At 36.7% G+C, this 18,273-nt stretch overlaps 2 protein-coding genes across 3 annotated transcripts in view; one reads left to right on the top strand and one right to left on the bottom strand.

Annotated features, from left to right (window-relative positions):
• Window positions 1–1,487: 1,487 nt before the first annotated feature.
• LOC134798805 (large ribosomal subunit protein uL23m) lies at window positions 1,488–3,201 on the bottom strand. The gene is made up of 3 exons (XM_063771193.1): window positions 3,010–3,201; window positions 2,630–2,909; window positions 1,488–1,718 (listed from the first exon to the last, which is right to left on the bottom strand). Exons 1-3 carry the CDS (start codon window positions 3,021–3,023, stop codon window positions 1,560–1,562), a joined length of 453 nt encoding a protein of 150 aa, XP_063627263.1. The 5' UTR covers window positions 3,024–3,201; the 3' UTR covers window positions 1,488–1,559.
• Window positions 3,202–3,514: 313 nt separating this feature from the next.
• LOC134798790 (tyrosine-protein phosphatase non-receptor type 9) overlaps window positions 3,515–18,273 on the top strand; it is a 117,873-nt gene continuing 103,114 nt past the window's right edge. The window contains exons 1-2 of one of the 2 annotated variants that reach the window (XM_063771173.1): window positions 3,515–3,659; window positions 16,073–16,294. In XM_063771173.1, the coding sequence (XP_063627243.1) occupies window positions 3,627–3,659; window positions 16,073–16,294 (255 nt within the window). In that variant the 5' untranslated portion in view covers window positions 3,515–3,626. Of the gene's footprint in view, window positions 3,660–11,943; window positions 12,305–16,072; window positions 16,295–18,273 lie in introns of those variants that run through there. The other variant, XM_063771172.1, reaches the window with a different exon arrangement.

The raw sequence follows: 18,273 nt of genomic DNA, 5'->3' as shown, positions 1-18,273 counted from the left end.
CATTTGAAAGATTTTATTATTCTCTTATAAGATAGGGTGTATGATTGCTATTAGATAAGAAACTGGTAAGATTTATATTCTAGAAATAGATTTTACCACTTTCTTGACAAAATGTCGAAACAGTAAGAGGTGATTTTTAAACACTTAATTTGATTTCTAAGTGGATAATAACAAGTACCTATACTTCTGTTAAAATGTGTATGTTTAAGTTTTTGTTTTGTTTTTAATAAGTACAAGAGGATAGACTGCTTTTATGTTATGTAATCTGACTATTATTACACAGATTACATTTTGAGTAGAATAATGTGTGAAACCAATAGTTTTTATAGTAAAAACAGTTTTGAGTTTCAAAACACTCAAATATTTGTAATCTTTGTAGTACAACTAAACAAACCATTTTTCTTTTAATATAATAAAAAAATTAAAGCAAAAACGTTTCATATTTTAATCTTGATCTATCCGTTGATGGCAACACCCTGACAAATCTGGTATTATGTAAATTCTGACGTGAATGGGCTCAAATGTGAGTTGCGAAAATGACTTTTTGTTTTAAACTTCTGGCCGCAAGATATGCAGTAAAGCACACTGACTGACTGGGTGACTGATATAATACAGTCAGCATCAAATAGTGACGGCCAAAGTGACCAAATACAGGATGATTCATGAGACGTGAGCAGGACTAATCCTGCACACTCAGTAACTGATAATTGAGCGATCACCTTCGTATTTAGGAGAAACAACAACACTTTTTCCTATTTTGTTACTTTTTGGTGAGGGCAAATTTAATTCTCAACAATCATGGTCACCCTACCATGATTGTTGAGAATTAAATTTGCCCTCACCAAAAACAGGACCTAATTAATCAACATAAAACCTCTTTAACCGTAATGGCATTTTGATTACGAAGAAAATAAAATGTCAAACTTGAGTGAGATACGAGTTTTCAAAAGTAACCAGACCATGATGACAGTAATGACATTCAATTTGACACAGAATATCGGTAGTTTAGTATTCTAATTTTAGGGTGACCATGCATGTCGTAAAAAAATTAATAACTTTTTTTTTCAACACGACTAGAAAATTAACGTTAACCTCACTAATACGCTTATAATTAACGATATGCGCAGTGTTAGTCCTGCTCACGTCTCCTGAATCACCTGTATATTGTAACACAACTTTGACACCATAGAAATAAGGGTGTGTTCCGATATTTATTTGGCCACTTTAGCTGTCATTATCTTATATACCTTGTGACACACCTTTATCAAAACAAGTTTAAAAAAGGGCATGTAGATGATAAAAAAAAATTATGAATGTGAAGCTACATTCCAAAGATAAATCTTAAAAAATTTAGGAATTACTAGAAACAACTATGACATTCGGAATTAGAAGAACTAAATTGAAGCAAATATATACCTGACTTGACTATGACCATGACCCATTTCATTGAAATAAAGTTTACCTTCCTGTTGAATGAAAAACTAAGCTTACTACATTTCTAACATTTATTTACATATCTTATTCTAATAAAAAGCGAATATTTATCTAAGTTGTACATTTTATATAGAGAACCAACTTGGAACATCAGATCTGTCCTTGTTCCGTTCCAAGTACCCCTTGAAGGTTTTCTTGGCTTCGTCCAAGGATTTGGCGTCCTCATCCTCTGCTTCCTTTTGGTCCACAAACAACTTGGGGTACTCAAACTTCATATCTTTTGGCTGGAAAATACAAGATGAGGAATGAGGATGGTTTACCTTTATTAAGGTCATGTGGGTTAAGAGAAACAGTTTATTTAGCTTGGGCAAAGAGAATTTTAAATAGAGGAATATTGTCAAAGTAAATTATGTAGTCAGTACATATAGTGCCATCTTTCGACACAAATGATTAAGAACACCATTTGACTTTGAACATTATTTTTCACTGATGTGTTAAACGTCAAAAAGTATCACCATCTACTCCACGATAGGCCAAAGGTACGGTACCTCTTTTCGAGTGATGGTGCCACACCTTTGGCCTACTCTCCTTTCCTCTAGTCTAAATTCTCTTTGGCTTGGGGCAATAGAAACTGTATGAGGAGAATCCTACTAAAGTATTTTAAAGTAAATTTTATTTATGCATTACTTTTATTTTTAGCATCATTTAATTTAGGTTTAAGTATTAAGTTTAGGTTTATTTTAACCAACATAACCTTATCTTGTTTTTATTGGTACAAAATTTTGTCTAATAAGTAAAATAGGTTATAATAACATTATCAATATTATTTTAACTCTAAAGAATCTAGGTAACAGACCATTTAACAAAAATTACATGGTTTATACAGGTAATTCCAAATATATGTACTGTAGATTGTTAAGTAATCCTAAATATTGACACTAGTATGATGGTCTTATGTAGGATTTTTGGAATTACCAGACATTCTGAAGTATTTGGAATAATTACTCAAATAAACATTCATAAGATATGAAAATTAGGATGTGTCAGCACAATAAAGAGACACTTTCTACATAGATTTTTGTATATTTTCCCGCCTGTTGCTATCTCTATTGCATACACATAGGCTGGTCTATGTACGAAAATCTATGTGGAAAGCGTCTCTCCTTTACCATACCACTAATTATCTCAAACTTACCAGGGTAACATAGGCATATTTGATATCATCGTCTTTAATAATGTAACCGTTTCCCACATCCCTTCTGAACTTCCCCATGGTAATCTTTGTTCTGACATCAGCGGCTGGGACATCGTAAATCTTCTCCAGATAATTTCTTATGTCATGCTTTGTCATTTCCATAGAACATTGGAAGTGAACTATGTTTGGTAGCTGTTTTATATGAGGTTTAACAAGTTTCATCCAAAAATTTGGTAAAAATACTCTCAATTGGGGATTCCCTCTTTGGTATAGTGGATACCTGGAAAAAGGTAGAGAATTTATGAACGTGAAATCAGGGTACACGTAATGCACAAGATATTTTATGATATAAATTTTTAAAAGACAAAAATAAATATTACCATCGGGTGGACATTTTTCTGAACCCAATCGGTTACTGTTAATAATATACAGACTCGCAAGATTGAGAAATCGAACGAGCTGTAAAATAACACTTAAATAAAATACCAAATATTAAAAAATAAACTGGGTTTTAGATAATTTTGATTAACAAAGGGTGAGAATTGAGATAACCTACGAAATTTTGACAGCTGTCAAAACACACTGACTGACAGACCAAAATCGATTATTTTTGGCGCGCATAGACCCTAGACGAATTAAGCTTGCTTTGCACGTATCGCATAAACTTAAACCGATCTTAAAAATTTTATTCAGATCTTTTATTTGTTGACTCTTTTATTCATACGCCAGAGCGGCTATGTTAGAATGCAATAGATATACAGAGTAAAATGATAATTCGCAGAATCGTCCATTTGTCAGGAATGTTTGTTCAACGTGTGCACAAACCGACTTTTGCCAACTGTTCTACGGTGTAGAACTTGTAGAAGTGAAGCGGAAGCTGCGAGCTGCGAGTTGCAGTGATCGAGGTGCTCTTGATCGTTTTTGCTTGCGACTGTCTTTTGAATGTGTGTCGGAGAGGACTCCAACCAGCCATTGAGCTTGTTTGTCATAAAGAAAAATGGCGGTGGCCCTGTCACCCGATCAGGAGGTGGTAAGTAAATTAATATAATATAAATGATTTTACGAAATGATTCTTTATTAGCTTAGGTCATGATGTCTGTGTGTTGAGATTCTCTACTTATTTAATACAAACGGCACATACTTTACACGGGAAATCGCGTCATACCATTACCATGTCATCAATGTTTGTTTTGATTCAGTCGTGTCCGCTTGTTTTCGCTTATATTTATTCCTCGTAAGATAAAAAAATACTTTTAATCGCGTCATAAACATATGCTATCCGAATTGAATATACATTTGGAATAACACGTAGGTACAGTCAATTTTCTTTATAATACGAAACTATCAACTTTTTCAAGTAGGACCTTAAGTGGGTGTGGGTTTTGTGGAAATAGATTCCTACTACCAACTCCTTTGTTTTCTTATTAATATTTAAAAGCCGGTACGGTAGTACTTTTAGTTATTCTGTGCCGGTACCGTACTATTTTTAGCAGTTTCAAACTTAGCCTTTATTCATTATTTATTCAGTATAAAATTTTCCGGTTGGACTGTAGCAAAGGGGGGGCTGGGACTTTTTTTTGACAAAGTTGGTCATGGTTTGGTCATTGTTTGATAACAGTTTTGTCAATGATCCTGATTTTAAGTGCGGTAGCTTTGATGCTAGGTTTTGATTAGATTTACTTGCCGGGCTAAACCTACCTTCCTAAAATAAATATACTCAAACAAGTGAATGACTTTTTTTAGTATTCCTAGGTTTACAAACTTAATAATTACATGTATAGGTAAGATTCTAAGATCTGCATAAAAGAGTGTACAGGTTCTTAAAGGGTCGGACAAGCACAAGTACTACCTACTGTTTACCATCAGGTGGGCTGTATGGTAAATAACCATACAGCTCATGTGGTGTAACAAAAGACTAACACCATTGTTGGTTGTATGTGTGTCTATGTATACATACAGACAAAAATAGTTCCACAAATACCTAGTGCTCAAAATTTAAAAATAGTTTGTGCAAATATATTTGAACAAGTTTTCTATTAGATATATTATCCGCAGCAGATTTTACATCATTGTGATTACACAGCACTTAGGGTTCGGCTTAGGAGGGCAGTATTACTATTAAGTAATTAATGGTAAGTATAGTTCCAAGAAAATTCACAATAAAGTCGTGAATTCGTGATGTAAGTATAAGTATGTAATATGTTTGAAGGCACGCCCCCATTACCGGCACGCTTCCTTGAACACATGTGTCACATTTCGCCAAGTCCACTAATGTCCGTCATGTCTCGCTTACGATGAAAAGCTTCCACCTACTATTTTTAGTAGGGTAATCTTGGGTAATTTCGTAACTGGCTGAATGCGAAGTACCATGTTTCATTATGTTGTGGAGTCCTATTTATTTACTCGTGACAAAGCACTGTCCCCCTCTCCCTTCTCTGAGCTACATCCGGCCAAAAATATACAGGAGTCCGAGTTATCCCTCTGTATACTTAGACCTGCGAGATCTGTTGCGAAATTTACGCCTCCGTTTTGGTTCTTGTGGGTTTGGCTTAACTTTTGCTTCATCTCAACATTCTCAACATCAGGTTATCTTTTATGGAATTTAGTATTATTTAAGAGCTATGAGAGTCCCACTGATGGCATTGTTGGGTAAAAGCCTCTTTTCCACATAACCCAGTCTTAAATAGTCTCTCCCAGTTATCCCGAAAGCGTTCCGACATCTTTTCGACGACATTTTTTCATCAACGGTCGGTACCCGGTACCGTTAGCTAGTTAAAATTATAGTTGCATGCCTGAGTATTGTAAATTCGTAAAAAAATACATAATATATAGTATTACGAAATTGGGCAAGTTTACCCTACATACGACACCGTAGGCGGTGTAGCGTAAACAACAATAAGCAAAAACCTGCCAGGTATTCCCTCGCAACACCTAATAGAATTGCTGTTCAGCGGGCGTGTAAATTCACTTTTTACTATCATATAAGTATTATAAGTTAATATGGTAGTTAGCAGCATTTAGCAAGAACAACAGGTTATTGTTCGCTAATAATGAGTTAGATTTCGTTGTTTGTCGGCAACTACCTATGAAATCAAAGGGCTGATTATTCTTATAATCTTGATATATTACGCAGATTACGTTATTCCAATTGAAGTTACTAAAATGTACTAGTTAGTTTTGGTAAATCTAATTCTTGAACAAAGCCAGATAATAAACAACTTAACAAGTTATTCAGAATGAGCGAGTGAGTGAAGTGAATCACCGATTACTTCAAATCCCATCAGATCGGTCGGGCAACTCGGGCAATTGAGGGCACTCTATCAGCGAGCGCAGCGTCCGGCCGCTCTCCGTCACTCAAACTTAACGGCTGATTTATTACGCCGATTTCCGATCCGGCGTTCCCACACAACCGCAAATTTAATACCAAATACCTGTTGGTATTTATAGACATTTCAGCGGAAGTGTCGTAAACATGGCTACCATGAAACGTGCGGACGTCAGTCCCCCGCCGCTATTTTAAGCGCCCGGCGCGTGTAAACCAAGTGTAAACAATCATACTGAACGTAATGTCATCTTGCATGTCTACTAAATGAATCCTCCCACTACTATTACGCATGCTACGTTGTCTTGACTTAGAGTTATGTGCGGGAGATCGTTGGGGTTTTTTGGTCATTGCGTCCTGCTTTTCTGTATTAGTCAGTTTCCTTCCCTCATTACATGTACCTACACTACACTTATAATACCCGTCGCCGTCTGCCTTTCTTTGATTATTTCTTATATTATAATACACTCGTGTAAAGGGTTTCGGATCGTGTCCTTGTGTGTGTAAGTCTTTAGCTGCACATATTGATATAGACCTTTCAGTTATAAAAATGATACTTTGACGTGATTAACTATCTTTCACCGTTAAGGTGTGAAGTCAGAAGCTGAATTGCTTAAGTAGTGTGACATTTAAAAGTGTAATAAACCCGTGACAAAGCCGGCCGGCGGATGCGCGGTCGACGACCCACAATCGATAGCACTCTATTTCGGAAGTTTACTGCACATTGTTACCTGGAGGCTTTGCACTCTCATCTAAATTTAGAGAGATCAGAGACATGTACACTGGAAGGGTTAAAATAGTCCGGTCAATAAACGTCGATATTTGTGACTCAAAGAAAGTTCCTTGATATACTACATGTTATACAAAAATCTTGTCCTTTAATTGCTTGGTTGCAATAAACAATATAAGCAACCAAAAGTTGCTGTTGTTGATCATAAAATAATTCTAAAAGGTATAAACAAGGGTCTGGCTGGTCTGACTCACAAGTAACAGGAAATCGGTACCCTGTCTGAGAATCGGCAAAGTATACTTTTCTCGAGGCGTATGGGTGGGAAGAACAGACCTGTTTTACTCATCTCGATTGAATGCACCCTGTGAACCATTAAAGTGTGACCTCCGAGTAGTTAAGGCCGTTCCCTGAGCCAGAAATGTAAAAATACCCCAATAATTATCCTATTTTTCTAAGAAACGGTGATATTTGTAGACGTGGGAAAAATAAATATAATTCTTGATTATATTATCTTTAATAACACAGCTTTCGATACACGATTCATAACACTTCGCTCGATACAATTTATTCCCAAAGTAACCTCCAATTCGAATTTATACTCCAACTTTACTCGTTTCTTTACTATGTGACACTATGAAACAAAAAAAGGAGAAAAATCAATCATAAGTATAACAGTAATTTGACAGCTTAACTTACAGCTTAGCTTACTAAGGATCTCGAAGCTGTAGTTATATTGGTAAATCTGAGGCGAGCGCCCGCGTTCGACAGCGAAGGAAATTATAGTCCCGTGCGATCAACATCCGTCGCGGTGTTAGTAAATACGGGATTCCCGAATTAAGACTTGTTGAAGGTAAATTAATAACAGCCTAACAAGTGCCTAAACTAAACCCTGACAATGAGATGAGGCCTGCTTGTCAGTTGGATGACTTAGCCTTGTGATCTTGAATAGACAGACATTTACACCGAATATTTAACAAATAGGTAATACCTAATCAATTTATCGGGTAGGGGGCCTCTCTAACCAATGAAGATTGGCAGCCAGTTCCAAATACCTAGGTACCTACTCCGGGCTTTCGTTAACGACGAGTGGGATTGGTAACACTTGTTGTTTGATGACTAGGGACATTCAATGGCTTACAAAGTAGTTACAGTTTGTGATAATTGTTTGGCATTTCAATTCTACTAATATATTTGACGAATGACGAATAAACGAGTGGTCAACACCACTAGATTCCCAATTTCTATTGCTCGTGTTTCAAGTTCGTTTTCCACAGATGATCGAGCGCTCGAAATTAAAAAAATCGGCCCCCAGTTACTGTATTTAAAACACCCGGCGCCCGCATTTCATTAACCCCATCATTGTGGTAAACTAAGCATTCCACGTGTCTGCTCCGCCAAGCGTATTGAATTTATCGTGGCAGGGGTTGTCTGCCTCCCGTTAAAATAGGTAGAGGTAGGTATTAGGTACTTGTTACCTACAAGTACACAAGAGGAAATTATAAATTCTGCCAGTGATGTAGGTAGGTTTTTGACGATAATAACATTTTGCCTACTGTGTAGAAAATAACTGGTATGCTCCACTACAAACTGATTGTCTTCTGGCTTGGCTATATGAAGCTGATTTGTATTATTTATGTTAAGTACCGTCAAAATGTTATATATGAACTAGTTGTAGTCCTAAAACACAGCTATCTTATTTATACTACAAAATCACTGCACATTTGCACAACGTCTTTACCGACCGCCTGAGATACGAGGGGCGTTCAAAATATTCTCGGTATTGATATCTTACAACCTCTTCTAAAATTTCTTTCGTTACTGGCCGCTAAGGTTTATTCGTTGACATTAAAAAAAAGTATAATTCGAACCGAGATGTTCTTTTGTTTTTCTGCAATTGCTGAACAAACACGGACATCATGTGCGAATTGACAATGTTAACAAAATTAGAACATCGATGCGTCATAAAATTCTTGACAAAACAGGGTAAAAATCAAAAAACCATAAAAGAGGAAATGGATTGTGTTTACCGCGAGTCTGCTCCTTCTTTATCTACCATTCAAAAGTGGTCAAGCGAGTTTAAACGTGGAAGGGAGAGTATTGAAGATGACCCTAGACCTGGCCGGCCTGTAGTAGCTACTTCACAAGAAAATATAGATAAAGTGGAAAAACTTATATTAGAAGATGGTCGAGTGAAAGTAAAATCTATAGCTCAAGTAACCAATCTCTCTATTGGTACCGTACATGATATTATCCATGACCATCTTAATATGTCAAAAGTAAGTGCAAGATGGGTTCCGCGAATGCTGACTCGGCTTCAAAAAGACATGCGTGTTGCTTGTTGTTCCGATTTTATTGACCTGTGCGGTGAAAATCCTGATGAGGTGCTGCAAAGAATAGTTACTGGAGATGAAACCTGGGTTCATCATTATGACCCAGAGAGTAAACAAGAGTCCATGCAGTGGCACATTAAGGGTTCAGCTCATCCCAAGAAATTCAAGGTCATGCCTTCAGCTGGCAAGGTCATGGCCACGATATTTTGGGATTGTGAAGGAGTATTACTAATCGACTATAAAGAAAAAGGTGTCAGTATCACAGGACAGTACTACGCTAATATTCTACGTCAGTTAAAGGATGCAATCAAAGAAAAGAGGCGAGGAAAGTTAACCAAAGGTGTTCTGCTTCTGCATGATAACGCCCCCGTCCATACTGCTCATATTGCCAAGGCAGCTATTGTTGAATGTGGGTTTGAAACTGTTACTCACCCACCGTATAGCCCGGACTTAGCCCCCAGCGACTTCTTTTTGTTCCCCAATCTTAAAAAGGATCTGCGTGGAAATAAATTTTCTGACGATGAAGCATTGAAGGCGGCAGTGGAGGAGCATTTTTACACCAAAGATAAAAAATATTTTTATGAGGGATTAAAAAAAATAATTGATCGATCTCTTAAGTGTATGAACATAGGGGGGGAGTATATTGAAAAATAAAAATATCAAACTTTTCGTACTTGTTTGTTTTCATTCTCATACCGAGAATATTTTGAACACCCCTCGTAAGTGGTAGACTTATTACTGTAAGACCTATTTGCACCATTCCACGATCCCGGGGTTAACCGGTTAAACCTGGAGTTACCATGGTTACCAGTACATTGACACATTTGACACTGGTTTTACGGTTTAACTGCTTAACCCCGGGTTAGTGGGATGGTGCAAGTGGGCCTAACATAACTAAGTATACCTTGTAGAAATTTGGCGCAAGCAGGAATCGACCTGTAAGCCTGGGTACCAAACTAAGTTGCTTGTTACAACCTTTCATATTTTAATGATATCATATCATTGACGTCATGAAATGCTTAGTATAGGTATAGGTAGAAATTTATTGCCAGGCATATAACATTTTTAATCATAGATATTATTCGGCAAGTTCGCATTACGGTAAATGTTTCGCCCACGCCCGTTCATCATTAATTGTTACTTGAAAGAAGACGGTAACATGTGACTATGATGGCATAGACACGTGTGATATTGTACTATCGCACCGCGGTAAGAGCGCGTGGGCTCATTCAAATATAACTTAGAATAGAATAGAAAATATTTATTTGCTTAGACTGGTTTGCCGCCATCGAATAGCGAGAAACGATCTATCTATTAAAGATAACTTATTTTGGTCGTATAGGTCGTTACAAAGTTTCAAAACCGTCATATTTGTCGTTTGCGTACAGTCACCTGCAATAATATGTTACACAACGAAGGCCGCAAAGATACACGATTTTATTTGTAGAGCCATAAGAGGAGCATTCCACGGGCTGTCCCGTACAAACAAACGCATTTTATTTCCTGTGTTGCGACTTTTTTTCGGCATTTAAAGCAGGCGATTATTATTCTGTGCATATTATTGACCATTTGTCATAGAAAAGGAAACTCTTATACCTACAAATAAGAAAATTCGCGTTTGTACGGGACAAACGGTAGACAATTTCATGGAATGCTCCAAGAGCGTGTCACATATTTTTGCGGCCATCGAAGAGTAACATTTGTATTATTGCAGGTGACATACATATTTACGAAGTTCCATTAGTGTTCTAGGATATCAACAAGTGGAAACGCTGAGATACGTACTAAAATTAGATACTAAACGTTCGAAATGCAACCACTACTGTGCATATTACCGTCAAGTGCTTTTGTTTAACAAATTTTTCAAATCAATTTCCCCTTGCGAAGGTTATAAGAAGATTATTCAGATTATTCAATTGCTCGGACCATATAAGGGGAGCATTGCATTGTTATATTGAAATGGCATTATTATAATTCTTGCGACGCTATGTTTGGAGGCATTGTCGTCGCGTAAGTGCGATTGTTTCGCGCAGTCCACAGTTGCACTCCGGAGACGTTTTCGCACGATCGTGCGTGTCAATCATTCTTAAACTCATTCGGCGTTTGTACCTAAATTATTTTACGCCAAAAATAATTCCTTTGCTAATTGATTCAAGCCCTGCAATATAATTTTTTTGCGTTGCTTGATGCGACAAACAAGTCTTCAACGTCATGTGGTTTAGTTGTTTAAGTTGAGGGGTCATGTTTCCTTAAATCTATTGACAGGGACGCTTCATATCAGTCATTCATGCTTTACTGCAAGTTTAATGCGCGTGTTTATTCTTAAACAGTATATTATAACTTTATTTTTATTCAAAATAGTTCAACACTTGTTCAAATAAGTGGTTCAATGTGTTCATTTTCTTTAGTGAAGCACTGCAATAAAGTGTTACCAAAATGCAGAACTTTATCTTGTGAAATGGCTATACATCAAGAGTATAAAAGGTCGTATTAGTGTGAGAGCTCCAGTAATCATGTGCAGAAATCGGTAATACCTATCGAGCAATTCGTGGGTCAATAAATCCGGTTATTAATGTGTAACGTAATTAGTTTCATTACCTAACAAATAAGTAGTTGATTTATTGAAGTTCAGACTAATTTTCCGCAAATCGCAGGATAGTAGTATCTATATGTTTAATCGCCGGACATTGTACAATTAGTCAATTAGTAGTATTTTCATAGCGTAACTGAGTAACAAAAGTCTGTACAAGCCAGAGAATTTTCCCTGGTCTACGGTACGAACCACGGGATATGTTCAATTAAGGACGATATAATCGCAATTAATTCTAATCACGCAATGCTTTCAACTGAAATTGTCTATACCGATTTATTTCACGCAAAACCAACGATGTCTGACATATGACATCTTGGAGCGGCGGTGAGGTGCGTGTGCGCTCATACTAATGCGACCGGCGCGCGCGCAGGAAACACATCCCGGAAGAATTAGCGCCCCGCCTACTGCAACTTGTTTGCATTCAATTTTATTTGAACTGCCAGTGTGTCCCGCCGTCCTTATCTATACGGAACCAAGTTATCTTTCACCGACATTAATACCCGTTTAGGATTCAGTCGCGCGAACGCGCGTTAAGGCTCGACTGCCAATGAAAGTGTGGCGAAATAGTGAAATCAGTTCGTATTTAGTAATAAACTATGGTTGACGATTAAACAAAGTGAGGATCTGTTTAGTCATCATGCGGCCGGCGCTGATCAAAATGGAGACGACGTTTATATTATTCAGACTACGAGTATCGAGGGTATTACTTTTTGATTTATTATTTTCGTTAATCGACCTATTAACAGTTGAATTTCTTTAATTTCGCATATTAAGCTCTATCCAATTTCCCCATTATCACAGCCTTTATACGTCCCATCATCTCCCACTACATGTCTGAGGAGACACTACTAGTTCTTGGGAGGCCAAGTCTTAGCGGAAACAGGCTAGTCCCCTTTTAGCTGTCTGTATACTTAGGGCCAGTTGCACCAACCACATTTGACAGACTGATCAACGTCAGCCGGCGCGCCCCGGCTAATGTAGTAAATAAAGGTAGTGGACCCCGCAGTAATTCCTCAGCCAGAAAAAACTTTACAGTATGATAAAGTATCAATAAATAATAAGTATTGTATAAATATCCAAAGAATAATAATAATAGAATTAAAGTAAATACCTAAAGTCTCAAATCGTTAATATCTTTTTACAGAAAAATGCTCCGTTCAAACTTTCTTCACCGGACATATTCATGTAACGTCCAACAATATATGAAATATCCAAAAAAATATCCCAGCAGAAATACCAATATTAATAAAATATAATTTTTTGGTGTGTCTTGGACCGGAAAATTGCTCAGTCTAATTTTTTCACTGGAATGCCAGCTTATTGCCGTTTTATACCTACAAAATGAAAATCCAAAAAAATTACCATGTAACTATACTATTTTCAGAAATTGCCTTTTTACTCGCTGTGGAAAATTTCTCTATCCATTTTATTTATTGAATTAAGTTCACAGTTTTCTTTCCATTCATCTATAAAAACATCCAAAAAAATAACGAGCGCATTAAAAACGAAACATAACGGGAACAGTGTGTAGGGAGCGGAGTACAAGCGGGGTGCGTGAGCGGTACCGGCCGCCGCCCGCGCGCGCGCCGCGCCTCGCCCTATACTACCCGGCGGCGGTGGCGGCTTGCTGCTTTTCTATACTAAAAAACGTAATTCAAGACCAAAAAAACTTACTACAATGTTGCCACTGCTGCAATAATTTTTTTGTAAAATATACTTGGTCAAGCAAATCTTGTCAGTAGAAAAAGGCGGCAAATTTAAAAAATGTAGCGAAGGATTATCGTCCCATAGTTGATGATGAAGTGTCTTTCAGTTTATAGTGCAAGTTTCATCAAAATTGGTTCAGTAGTTTTAAAGATCTTGACGGTTAAGTTTTAAGATATCGCAATTTATTAAGGCTACAAATATAATGACCACCAAAAAATACTTTGGTACCCTAAATAAAAAAATCATGCTTACCAAAAAAAATTAGTGAACACCAAAAAAATAAGGCCTAAAAATACAAAAGTACCACCACTTTAATTACGACTGCACTTCAAATTGTATTCAAATACCAAATATATTGAATGATCACCAAAAATCATTAATGATCACCAAATCTTGAAGACCAAATTAATGCGATATTTTCACCTAAATAAACCATTATGATTACCAAAAAATGTATACATATTACCAAATAAAGTAAACTGATGCCAAAATTACTAGCCCCTCCCGCTCAACCCCCCGTAGCCCGCACCGCATACCTACCTAACCTAATCTACTTTTCTAGTAGCATTTCGTTATGCTACTAGAAAAGTAAGTTAAACTGCTATCAGTTAAGTAGGTTAGGTTAGGTTAGCACTGCGACCCTTACAGAAACGAAATGGTACTAGAAAAGTAGGTTAGGTTAAGTTTCAACTGCTACCCATACAGATACGAAACGCTACTAGAAAAGTGGGTTAGGTTAGGTTTGAACTGCGACCCTTACAGAAAAGAAATGCTACTAGAAAAGTGGGTTAGGTTAGGTTTGAACTGCGACCCATACAGAAACGAAATGCTACTAGAAAAGTGGGTTAGGTTAGGTTTGAACTGCGATCCTTGCAGAAAAGAAATGCTACTAGAAAAGTGGGTTAGGTTAGGTTTGAACTGCGACCCTTACAGAAACAAAATGCTACTAGAAAAGTGGGTTAGGTTAGGTTAGAACTGCGACTGTTACAGAAATAAAATGCTACTAGAAAAAGGTGACGAAGTGGATTAATTAATTTAATAGGATAACGATATATTAAATGATTGCACATTTTTAATTAAAATGTGGTTACAATTTTGTGATCATTTACTATTTTTGCGTTTACAATGATTATTTTGGAGCCATTTGCTTTAATAGGATAGCAAGATTTAAAAATTTGGTTATCATTTTACATTCAAATGGAGTTCTAATTTTGGCGGTCATTTACTATTTTTGGGTTTACAATGATTATTTTGGTGTCATTTTCTTTAATAGGATAGCAAGATGTAAAAATTTGGTTATCATTTCACATTAAAATGGGGATTGAAATTTGGTAATCATTGACTATTTTTGGGTTAATAATGATTATTTTGGTGTCATTTCCTTTAAAAGGATAGTAAAATGTAATAAAATTGGTAATCATTTCACATTAAAATGGTGTTATAATTTTGGTGATCATTCATGATTTTAGGGTGGTAAAATAGATTTTTTTGGTATTAAATTTTACTAAATCTGGTGATCAGTTAAATAGCAGCCATTTATTAACGGTAAGCATACGATAAGTAATCTTTATTACGTGGCAAAAATTCTAGTACGGCTACGACCAGTTTTGACATTGTCAATGTCAAAACTGGTCGTAGTGGTTTAGTAGTGTATTTGATGTCGGTTGTTATTAACGTCTTTAGCGTGATATTATTCTAATCAAAGTTATATGAAACTACGTTAATATAATTATATTATTCGGTACAAAGAAAACGCAAAAAATCACTAAATGTAGTGTAAATAATCACACACTAGTGACAACGACAACTCCCTTCTTATGGCTCCTCTACAGCTCTACACGATGGGCCAGCGCCGGCCACTCCAAGGGACGCATTTAAGCGTTAGAGGGAGCAAGTGATATTGCTATCTCATTCTACCGCATGGCTGCGTCCCTTGGAGTGGCCGGCGCTGGCCCATCGTGTAGAGGAGCCATTAAGTGCAGGCTGCGGGTCACGCGGTCGGGTCGTACTAGAAGCACAAGGACGCTAATCTGCACTAAACTGCTAAAGGAAGACGGTACATTATTGCGTAACCGCGGGATGGATTTATCTTCGCTTCCAAAATTTCGGTGTCCTGGATGATATTTCTTTTGGATATTTTGGATTTAAGTGTATACGTGACTACTCAGTATATATTTAAAAAGAAATCAGGCTGAGAAATTTTCCACTGTCAGTTTTTAATAGTTCTAAAATACATAAATTTGGGTATGCATTTTTTTTTGGATTTTCTTACCCTCTACGCTAAATTATATTCTAAGATCATATAAGAAGAAAAAATTGACAGAGCAATTTTCCGATGAAAATGAGCACCAAAAAAAGGAATTATCATAAAAAAATATTCTCATGTTTGACAAAAGTTTTTGATTTTTTTCTAGTATCACATGCTGATACAAATAACTTATTTGGTAAAATAATTTTGGACGGAGGAATTACTCGGTTCAATATATAAACAGATTTGTATTTTTACGTATAAAAACCTAACTTAGGAGTGTTTTTTTTTTGGATATTTCATATGTTAGTTTCGGCTCATACTATACAATAACCAAGCAAAATTTCATCGACTGAGGAATTAATGCATGGGTCTCCATACAACATCTTGCTTCGTTTACTCCACTAGGCGCTTTACTATGAAACATTCCATACATAAAAATTTAGCGAACTCTATAACGAACAGTTTGGTGCAACCGACCCATAATCAATGTTTTTTTTAATTTATTTTCAGGCGACGAAAGCATTCCTTGATGCCCTGAGCGAGTCCGGCGCGGCGTGCGTGTCCCGCGCGACCGCCATCAAGTTTTTACTCGCACGCAAGTTCGATGTTACGCGCGCACATGAGCTGTGGAGGCAGCATGGCGCCACGAGGCGGCGCGAGGGGCTCAACAAGTTCGAGCCGTTTGAAGATCCGCTCAAGAGCGAATTGGAGACGGGGAAGTTTACTATACTGGTGAGCATCTCAGACTATTATTGTCTACTGTTAAACCCCACAGTCATCGTGTTCCTGTTCGTGCGCAAGTTCTATGTCGCTCAGGCCCACGAGCTGTGGAGGCACCATGGCGCCACGAGGCCGCGAGAGGGTCTTAACAAGTTTGAGCGAATTGTATACAGGGAAGTTTACTATTCTGGTGAGTAATATAGTAATCCACTGCTAAACTGTACAATCATTAAATCGTCACGTTCTTGTACGTGTAACAAATCATCAAGTGAGCTGTAGGTGTGGAGGCAACATGGAGCATCACACTGCACTGATGAGAGTCTTAGCCATGCATCTGTTACAATAATGCAAAATATCTACTATGAGTAATAGACCAGCGGTGGAACAAAAATGGGTTTTGATAACATTAAAGTTTTTTTCTTTTTTGATATGTTATTGCATGCATGTTAAATAACATTTATGTAAAATATTAGAAAATTATAGGTGGAGCGTTCGGCCATATTTAAATATTTCAATTTTGCTAAATAACTATGTAAATATAAAATTAAAGTTACAAAAAACTGTAACATGTTCAATAACACTTTAATTTATTCACAATATTCGGTTTTTAGAAATCTGGAACAGCTGCTTTCTGGTGAACGTAAAAACACGAATTACTTTGTCAATAAAGAATTAAAGTAGCTGATATTGTAAAATTACGATATTATCTATCAACTTAGTATACTTGTAAAAAATTAGAAATGTAGACAATGTGCTTGTCTAGATATTGATTTCTGGTTAAGCAGTATAGCCAATATTGAATTAAAGTTTGTAGAGTTAATATTACACGGTCATAATAAAGATCTTAGTTCCCACACAAAATATTAGAAATATAAAATCACGGCGACACTAAATACTGATACGTAAGTATGCATTCCGCGCTTATATTGAGTTACATTTCAAACGCGCGGCGTTTTCGCGCGCCGCGCTGTGCGCCGTGGCAGGAGGCAGCGATCGACGGTGGCGGGCTAGCGATTAGCGCGGTGCCCGTAAAAAATACGCAAAACGTTTATAAAATTATTATCAATGGTAAATAGTTATATTGTTAATAGTAGGTACACTAATGGAAACTTACCTACACTTATTTATTTCTATATGTACTAGGGATTGCCCGCGGTTTGGTTTACGTAGAATTCGTTATCGTGTTAAGTATAGAAATAATAGATACATTTGAAAATTATTTTAGGTGCATTGTCATACAGATAACCACCCTTGTTAAAGTATTCTTCAAATTCAATAGACAGGTGTCATTTCAATATAATTTTGCGTAATTTGGCGCTTTTAGGTTATAAATGACTAGCGACATATATTTTTTGTTTAAGAGCGATATCCGATATATATATCTCCGATAATATTTACTTTATCATTTAAATCAATTTCAAACTAACGTTATTCAATATTTATCATTTTAAAGTCAATTTTACCAACCAACTGAGCTTTACGAGTATACCTACGGAAACAACTCAAAATTTGCATCAAATTAAATGCCACTCTTCTTATCCGTTTCGAACAATCAAGAGGGCCTTTACGAGCTGATGTAGTGAAAATTTTATTTAACCCTCGTCCCTTGAAACCTTCACTACGCTCGAGGTACAACTTTACGAACCACTCGCTACGCTTGTGGTTCAATTTTAGAATGTTTCGCTTGTTTGGGTATCAATATTAGCATGATTAATCAACAAATTTTCCCCTTGTAAAACAAATAAATAAGGTAGGTGAGGTGCAGGCATATGAGGCCCGGCGGGTAACAAGGCCCAGCATTCAAAAATAGCAGTTGCTCCCTATTATTCTGAATTTGTACTTGTTGCTAAGAAGATCCACTGTCAGTGCAGGTAAAAAGGTCCAGTCCCGGGCCTTATTGAACGTATGAGATGAAATAATAGATTAAAATATTTTTAGATAATTTTGAATATTTTTAATCTCTCATTAATAAGGCCGATTTGAAGAAACTT

Source organism: Cydia splendana, chromosome 17 (genome assembly GCF_910591565.1).
Source record: "Cydia splendana chromosome 17, ilCydSple1.2, whole genome shotgun sequence".
Taxonomy (NCBI): Eukaryota; Metazoa; Arthropoda; class Insecta; order Lepidoptera; family Tortricidae; genus Cydia; species Cydia splendana.
This window is presented reverse-complemented; position numbering and strand designations above follow the sequence as displayed.